The sequence below is a fragment of the Eutrigla gurnardus genome (assembly GCF_963514095.1).
Source record: "Eutrigla gurnardus genome assembly, chromosome: 16".
Classification (NCBI taxonomy): Eukaryota; Metazoa; Chordata; class Actinopteri; order Perciformes; family Triglidae; genus Eutrigla; species Eutrigla gurnardus.
The window spans coordinates 7,980,422-7,989,904 of NC_139927.1; the positions used below are offsets into that span (position 1 = coordinate 7,980,422).

At 40.6% G+C, this 9,483-nt stretch overlaps 1 protein-coding gene across 1 annotated transcript; it reads left to right on the forward strand.

Moving 5' to 3' along the window:
* The first annotated feature begins 3,613 nt into the window (after nucleotides 1-3,613).
* LOC311026956 (visual system homeobox 2-like) lies at nucleotides 3,614-9,103 on the forward strand. Its single transcript, XM_084030685.1, has 5 exons — nucleotides 3,614-4,127; nucleotides 4,672-4,762; nucleotides 5,220-5,343; nucleotides 6,942-7,122; nucleotides 8,117-9,103. The coding sequence occupies exons 1-5, from the start codon at nucleotides 3,695-3,697 to the stop codon at nucleotides 8,449-8,451; spliced, it is 1,164 nt and encodes a 387-aa protein (XP_083886811.1). The 5' UTR covers nucleotides 3,614-3,694; the 3' UTR covers nucleotides 8,452-9,103.
* The last annotated feature ends 380 nt before the right edge of the window (nucleotides 9,104-9,483 follow it).

Sequence of the window (9,483 nt, forward strand, 5' to 3'; positions counted from 1 at the left end):
CTTTTGTTTCTTCACCTTAATAGGATGTTTTGATCAACGGCTGTTTGGTGACCCAGCTCTTCTCTTTAAATGCCCAACTCTGGGAAACGGCAATTAGCTAGATTAGGAGAGCCATTTGTGGAGCCTCAAAAAAAAAAAAAGATGGATCAGACAGACCGGTTGAGGAACTCATCACTGACCCAGACGATTCTAAACTCAAATGTGCTTTTTTTTTTTTTTTTAATTGAAGAGCTGTAGTGAATCCATTTTAATTAGTGATGTGTTCTATAGCGGATCTTTTCTAAATTTGATAGAAACATGGACGGACACTGTTGAAGTATTGGATCTGCATAAAATCCGAGGGTCCTCCAGTAATTCGGCTCACCGTGTCGACAGATTTAAACAGCAGTTATCTTCACACCGTTAACAGAGGAGGCACTTTTGTTGACCAATTCTATTTTATGCATTTTACTTACATTATGAAGGTGCAGATTGCAGCGAACCGGGGAAAAGGTTTTGCCAATGTGCATCTTTGTAGCATCTCATTGTAGTTTTGTAGTAAAAGCAACTACTAGTAGTTTGTAGTTCTCTACTGATTTAACATGTCTCCAAAATAGGTTTTAAGGGTTATGCAACAGAGAGTGAGTGAAAGAAAATCATCACTTAACATTAAAGCACAGAATTATATGTTCAAACCAACAGTTAAGTGTATGTTCACACATCATGTAGTTCTAAAAATGTACAAAGTGATTTAACCTCCTAAGACCTAAGCTCTTTTTTGGTTTGCATTTTTAATTTCTCTTTGCTATTTGGGCTTATTGGGACCTGATCAGTATAAAAACTAAGCTCATCTTTTGACATGATGTAGCTTTTCCATGAATGTGGACATCGACCCTGTCCACGCATGTGGACGCCAGGTCTTAAAATTTAAATATTTAAATATTTTCATTACATTATTTATATGCCTTATCTTTCAAATCATGTAAACATTTATTTTATCATGTTTTTTCTTAAATCCAAGGAATATTTAACCTGTGCTCTCTGTTTGTGTGCTCAGTTCTGATGAGTATTTCATTTTAAAAACTCACATTTGTATATTAGTTATGAGAAGGAGAAGAACCCTGAGTTCCGGAGGGTTTGATGGTTGTGTTCAGAAGCAGTGAGATGTGATGCTTGGTGGGATGCAAAAAAAAAAAACCTGCTGCATCCAAGCGGAAGGATGTGATTCATGCATGTCGCGCGTGCGTGTGCTCGTGCGCGTGTAATGTAGAAACCTCATTAGCATAGGTGTTGATATGGCATTGATCTCTTCATTCACCTCTAATGAAATGTCTATCTAACAGCACCTCGTGAGAAGGTCCTTTAACTCGCTTTATCTCACTTTCTAGCTTTTTTTGTTTTTTTTTGCAACATCTGGGACATTGTTTTCTTTTTGAAAGGTAGCAAATGATGACAAAATTATTATAAAGAGAGATTTTTTTTTAAGATTTTAACGCGGGTTTTGAGTTTAAGACATTGCATTTAATGAATTTGCCGGTTATTAGTCTTTATGTATAATATTTGTGATATATTTCATGCGGCTTCACCGAAGGCCGCGTTCAGGGAGATGCTGCACAAAGGAGCCTCGTAATGGACTCGACCGGGTGAAGCCGCATCTCTTGATCACATCTCAGATTACAAACCAGCACTAAATCTGTTGTGGGGTTTCGTCCGTCCCCGAAAAAAAAAAAGCCAAACGGTCCCACCGGAACCACCCTTTTATTTCTGTATTTATTTATTCATCACCACATGTCCCGTCGACGACACCGTACATATCTGCGCTTCGATCGCGCGCGTCCACTCATCTCCATAAACTCTCCTCTGCGTCATTATCTGTCCAGATGTCCAAAGTGTGCCGCACATTATCGCCGAACGATTGGAACTGCGCAATAATTGAATAACAGCTGATTAGAGAGGATTAGGTTTTGCGAGAAAGCGAGAGAGAGAGAGGGAGGGAGAAAAAAGGGGGGAGAGAGAGAGTGCTTCTCGCTTCACTTCACATTTCGGCGGGTTTGAATCAGAGTGAGGGTTAAATACAGTGATAAATGAGTGTGGAGAGAGGCTGCGGATGATTTCCCTCTGGCATCCCAAATGTCTTTGCGCTTCTTATTTATGCGATGAAACATTTGCGTGACTTTTCTGGTTTGTGGCACAGCTTTTTTAGATATCAGACCTCAAACGGAAAAACACACAGGAGGCAAATAAAGCTGTTGTATTGGCATTTGTCTCGTATTTAATTGCCACCCCCGGTGTGTCCTAAATACCCTGAACTGGTATATTGTATTCTTTATCATGTGACCCATCAGAGAATAATAATAATAAAAAAAAAAGCCCGCTTAATAATCTATCAACAGATGCGCAGACTGCCAGCAAAGACAAAACGTTTAGTGCGGAAACCTAATTAGAATATGCAAATCACCGTGTGGGTTCTATGGGACGTTAGGGAGCGAGCTCCAGTCTGGTAACGGATCAATCAGCGTGTCGTCCTCCTAATAAGAAGCCCGCATTGATTAATTCACTCAGATAATTTGCCCATGTGAGTTCTTTTAATTTGACCTCTGAAAATATTCTTTTATGTTTGCGCTTTTTTTTTAGGATTAACCTCGTTATTGGTATGTTTATTGGAATTAAAATATCCTGCACAGAGGTGTAATATGATTACTCATCTTTTAAATTAAGCTTTTATGTCATTAGTGTCATATTAGTGTTATGTTTTAAGGGCAGATCATATAAAATAGCCTTGCACTTCTACGTGCATCGTATTTTAAGATGAAATCAATTATTATGAGTAAGATTATGATGGGATGTATTTAATAATTATACAATTTAAAGTAAAGCAGATGTAGAAACAAGGCTACTTCTATTATGAATGTATTCTTTTTGATTTTCAGTATTTTAGATCCAAAAAGCTGCTTCCTCGCTACTAAATCTCAACAGTGACGCCACCGTGTGAATGAGGACAAACGTGCCGCAAATTAAGCTGATTTTCCTCGATTTGAGCGACTTATCCGTCTGATTGGATCTGTGGGACGAGCCTGCTCGCCGGTCAGGAAACACGAGGAGTCACGATGGAAGTGAGCGTATTTAGATCTTCTTTATCTGGGGATGTTTATGTGAATCATGTTCACAAGACAGAACTTTCACCTCCTCCATCGTGTGTTAACCAAAAATCGAATTCAGTCAAAATGAAATTAAAAAAATAGCCTAAAGCTTTTAGGTTCCGATATATATCGGCTGAACGGGCATGATTACTTATTAATTTATGGTATCACATTTTCGATTTAGCTTCTTCTGATAACAAAAACTTGTAATTATAATTGTTTGCAGTCACCAGATGGAAGAGATACCACTTTTTTTCATCCACATCCTCAGCAATGTATTGGCAAAAAGGTAAATAGACAATGTTTTTTGTCACGTTTAATCGTCAGAAATTGTATTATCTACTATAATAAAGCTTCACGCTCATGCAAACTTCAGCGTGGAGTCTCCCCCCCCCCCCCCCCCCCCCTCCTCCTCCTCTTGTGATTGGCTGCTGCCTGTTGCCTGTTGGATAAAAAGCGCAACAGAGAGGAGGGCAGAGAGATAAAGAAGGAGCATCACAGCGTTGTTGCATCAGGGATTCTGGCTTCCTTTTTTTTTTTGGAGGAAGTGAAAAACAAAGTGAAATCTCGTCGCCATGACGGGGAAGGAGGGAGTTGTGCTCTCAGACACCGAGAATAAACAGAAACCAGCCTCGCACACCGGCCTGAACCACGGGGGATCCCTGCAGTCGCCCCCAGTCTGGAAGATGGCCCCCACGGTGCACCGGCGCACCGGCTTCGGGATCCAGGAGCTGCTCGGCCTCAACAAGGAGCCGCCGGCGGTGCAGCGGCGGCCGCTGGAGGCTCTGCCGCACAGTGCGCATGTCCTGGCCGCCAGGTCGGCCCTCGGACACGGGGGCCTCGGGGTCGGTATGGGTTTGCTGGGATCGGAGGGAATACACCCGTTTTACAGCCAGCCTGCTTTCTTGGAGGTGCTTGCAGAGGCGCAAAACGTGCACCTGCAGCCGCTGCACAGAGCGGCGCACGTGGACCCGCGTCAGATGGACGCGCAGCACTCCGCCAGCTCCGGTGAGCGTTTCACACACATTACATGTATTAGTCCGCCGTGTGTTTCAGTGGGAACGAGCTAAACTCGGTGGAAAGCAGAAGTGTCTCGCAAAAAAAAGCGCAAGCGTAATTCCCCATACGCACACACGCACGCACGCGCGCGCGCGCGCATTTGATCCGAGTGATGATTGCTGTAGAATTTCACTTTTCAAATTCATCTTTAAAAGCTTTCGTTTTCAAAATTTAGAGAAGCAAAAATGTAGAGCCCTGAAGAAATATTTTTTCTACCTTACTCTAATCCAGGAAATATATTTATTTATTCTGCGCTGAAGACACATGAAATCAAATTCTCACTTTTTAAAAAAAAGATTAGCGTAAATATTCTTTCGTGTAGCTAGTGTAGGCTACAATATAGGAAGGATTATAGTTGTTGTCATTATTATTAGTAATATATCATTGTAAATATTTTATTTTATATATATATATATTAGTAATGTCGTTGTTATACTATTATTATAATTTTTTATTATATACTCATATTTCCTCCTGACGTGTTTCCTCCCAGATTCTGATGACATGAGTCTTTCCTCCGGCGATCAGAAGTTCTCTAAATCCTCAATGAGTCAGAGCAAGAAACGGAAGAAAAGACGACACAGGTAAAACCAAGCAAAACGGAAAACGAGATAATCGAACATATAATTGTAATTATTTTTTTAGACTAATGTGGCGTACAGTTTCAGCCCTTTTTAGGCTTCTAAATCACGACTAAGTCCTGTATTAAACGTGTGTTTATTGCATGTTATTATATTTGATCTGGTATTCAATCATCTTGGTTTTTATTCTGTCTTTTAAAAATATATTGTCAGATTTTCGTTTTGAAATAATAAATGTGTGTTGGGGGTAAATAAAATGACATATTTATGATTTTGTTAACAAAGAAGCAATGCTAATATGTAAAATTGCTGTGTTTCAAAAATGTTCCATCTTTGTTCCTCACTGGAAACAATAATTATTCGATTTTAAATTCTAGTTTTATTTGATTTAACAAATGTGAGAGTATGAAGGGCTCCAACGTATAGAGAGGTACTTATTGATACGTTCTCTTGTCTGCAGAACCATTTTCACATCCTATCAGCTGGAGGAACTGGAGAAAGCTTTTAACGAAGCCCACTACCCAGACGTGTACGCCCGAGAAATGCTCTCCATGAAGACGGAGCTGCCAGAGGACAGAATACAGGTGTGTATTAATGTCTGCAGAAATGTATGCTGTCTTATCACCTTTTATTTATGCATTTTTATTTGAATCTTACGTTTAAGAGAGACAAAAAAGCCAATTTTTTGTAAAAAGAAAAGAAATGTAGTCAAATTATTTGGATATTAAATCATTTATAACATTATCACAAACATTGGTGCATACCACAAATTCAGGTAGAAGTGATGGAGAGGAAAAATCCAGTCAGCTGCTCCATCATCATCCTCACAATGATGCTTTCACATCAGCAGCCAATTCGCCCTCTCGGTGTAATAATTGGTTAATTGAGGAGAACTTAGCACCCCTTTCCCTGCATGAGACCGCTCTGCCGCCCCGAGATGAAATGATAACTACATAGAAATTAATTAGCACAGGTCAGCAGCCGAGCAGAGGGCGATGACTGGCTGCTATGAGCATTTTAATTTCCCGTGATATTTAAGCGCCTGTCTCCCATCGATCGGCCCTGGAAATTAACTTATTTTTCAATCAGCCTCTTCGCCCCCGGGGTCACCCCTCTCTCTCTCACACACACACACACACACACACACACACACACACAGTCATGCACACTCACACACTCGCTGTCAGAAAGCATGATTGCTCATCTGAGGCCCATCTTTTTTATGAGATGGAGGTTATCATCAGATCTACCTGAATAGCTTTCCAGGCTCGGCTTTGATCGTTTTTAATTCCAGGTCTGCGGAATACGCACACACACACACACACACACACGCCGCCGCCTCCTCTGCCATTTTAGGATGCTCATTTTTTATTTTTCCTCATCCATATTCACACACTTGCTGAGGCTATTGCGAGGTCTGGCTTGGTGGAAATCAATTTAGGCATCTTGAGGATCCGGGAAGAGAATAATAAACAGACGCACACAACTGACAAAATACAACATATTATAGAAAATTAAGCGATGAGGAAAATATTTTAATATTAAATGCTGAATTTCAGGACTTGTGTAACACATCTATATTGTAGAGCACATTTGCATTTTGAGTCTCTAATGGTCCTATAGGTTAATATAGAATACATTTGAGTCAAGACTGAACTCTTAAAATCAGTCTTATTTATTAAATCCCTTTTTTTGTTTAAGCCTCCAGCAGATGTCATTGTTCCATTGATACTCTTTTATCTCCTGGTCCACAAAATAGAAAAAATCCTGTGTTGGTAGAGCAGTGATTTTGGATTAGAATTACAATTGTTACAAATTTAAGAAGGCCAGCCATCGTCAACATCTGGAAATAATCTGCTTTTAATAATTTAGTCAGATATGGCTTTTCACAAAAGTTAAATTACGTTGTTAAAAAAAAATCTAATTATACACATGAAAAACTGATTCTTAAACACAAGATGTCTCCTACTCAAACATCCGAGTGAAGTAATAATAAATAAAACCAATAAATTGAGTGGAGGGGGACTTTAAGTCCTGGTTTGGTCCAATAACATTTAAGGTTGTTGGATAGATGGATGGATGGGTTTTGAACCAGACAACAGAGAATACACCTGCACACGTTCCAGTTATGCAAAGATTAAACGTCATCTAATTCCTTTCTATCCGACCCTCGTCTCTCCAGGTGTGGTTTCAGAACCGAAGGGCCAAGTGGAGGAAAAGGGAGAAGTGTTGGGGTCGCAGCAGCGTGATGGCAGAGTACGGTCTGTACGGCGCCATGGTCCGCCACTCCATCCCGCTGCCAGAGTCCATCCTCAAGTCGGCCAAGGAGGGCGTCACAGACTCCTATGCTCCCTGGTTATTAGGTAAATAGTTGTTTGTTAGATGTCCACTGGGATCACACAGCATTTTAACTTGTAACAGGTCATAATGGGAAAGGCCGATGTGTAAATTAGCTGCTTCATGTTAAGTGTCCTGGTATTCTCACTGCCACGGCTTAGTGGGACACTTACATAGAACAGGGCCATTGTTAATGTTATTGGTAAAGTGTGCTTTTACACAGTATTACATACATCTATGACAGTTTTTTCCTTGCTGTTTCTCACAGGAAGAGAAAGAAGTACATTAAAAACGTAAAATGTATGAGAACAAAATTACTCCAATACGGTTTTCCCCTCCTTAATCCAAAAATATATTCATAAATATATACTTAAGTCAACATATTTACTGTGAAAATGCATCTTTATTGACCTTGAATCATAGATATTCCACTTATTTTTTTGTTTAATGTCAACATCGATACTCATTGAAGATCAACACATAAAAAAAGCTGCCTTACTTTCTCTATGCATCAAAAATCCGTTGACCTATTTGTTCTTTCACATGTAGCTACCGTTGACCCATATGTTAGTTGAAATACACAAGTTTGTACCTGCTCTAAAACCTGACATCCTGCTTTCCTCGTTAGTGTGATCGTGTTTGAAAACCCGTGATTAAGATGTATTCCAACAGCGAGTGGAAGCTAAGCCCGGCTCATGTTGGGAGCCAATAAAAGTGTCAGCTTGTCAATAAAAGGTCGATACGGTGATAATCCTACTTAATCAGGACAGATTAGACCAAACGTCCTCTCTCACCTCGTGTTAATTGATTAGTTTAAATCAATTAGGTGACTAATTGAAATAAGATGTTCCAGCCACTAATCTATCCCCTTTCTCTTTCACGCTTTATTTCAATATGAAACGCCTGAGTACATTCAAAATGTCTCGCTTTTGAGTAAAAATTGGTGCAGTTTCAGCAGGATTACAACTGGGAAACACTAAGACAACAAACGTGAATTAACGTATATGCTTTCCCCTTCAGGTATGCACAAGAAGTCAGTTGAAACCCCACACACTTCTCCTGGAAAACCCTGCACGCTGACACCGCCAGCACCACCATCAGCACAGGAGAACCCATTGGACAAAGTGATGGAGGAAGAGACGGAGAAGCGGATGAAAGACGCCGCGAACGCACCGATTTCTAAAGAGGAGCTAAGGGAGAACAGTATCGCTGCGCTGCGGGCGAAGGCGCAGGAGCACAGCGCCATGGTGCTCGGGACGGTTTCCCACAAAAGGAACGGCCACGTGACTCATAAAGAGGAGGCGGAGGACAAAGCGACGGAGCAGGCGACGGCAGAGGTGTTAAAGTGTGACTGAAAACAAGCTGCGGGGATACAGACTGATAGTGAAAACGCCTTCAGAGTGGAGTTTGCAAGCATCTCGGAGGCAGACGTTTAATTGGTTGAGTCTGACATTGGTGCATGTGAGCTCGAGTGAACCTTAAACTGTCGATCAAACCCGCAGATCAAATATTTACGATCATCCTCACTGCTCTAATAATAGAAAAACATGTACAGCAAACTCCAACCAAACTACACACCTTCTGTTGGAGACTAAAGGAGGCTTGAGGGCAGAAAATGTTTCCTTAACATTTACCGCCAATGTTCTGATGAAGAGCAGTGTTTAAAAAAAATAAAAATAAAAATATATATATATTTATTTTCTTTAAAATAGATTGTTAACCTTGCAGTTCTGTGAAATGGCAGCTACTTTTATGCAACAGTGAGGATAAAGATGTGTTTGGAAGCAGTTGGCTATACTTGAGAGTCGCTAATGGTGAATGTGACCTCTGACCTCCATGATTTCAGTTAGGCGACTGAAAAGCTCTTTGATTTCTTGCAGCCGTTGCAACTTTTCTGATGTACATACTGAAAATATTGTCCAATAGTCAAGACCGTGCTGTTAAGTACAGTTAACATTCATTATCTGTGTTTGTCTCTGTATAAATGTAACTGTAGACTCATTAAAAAGTGACTGCTATTTAAAGTCCTCCTGCTCTGTTCTGCTTTTTGGCCGGATCGAAGAGGGCGAGCCCTAATAAGTGGTTCTGTGGCTGAGTGAGTAAGTAAGTCGGGGATGAAAGTTGCTCCACTGGTCAGGTGAGTGTACTTTACGCCACAAAGGGGCGTGGCTTGTGAAGTTGCACGCACACAAGTCGCCTTGGGGGGAATCACGCCGTTAACAAAAGCGGAAGGAAATTATGTGTGCTTTGCATCGTTGCCATGGTGACTGACTGACAGGCTCCAGGTTGTAGAGACGTTTGAGTCGAGAGATGGGGTTTATATAACAAAATAATTTAAATTAAAACAATGTTGAAGTCGAAAGGTTAACTTTTTTTTATTTTATTTT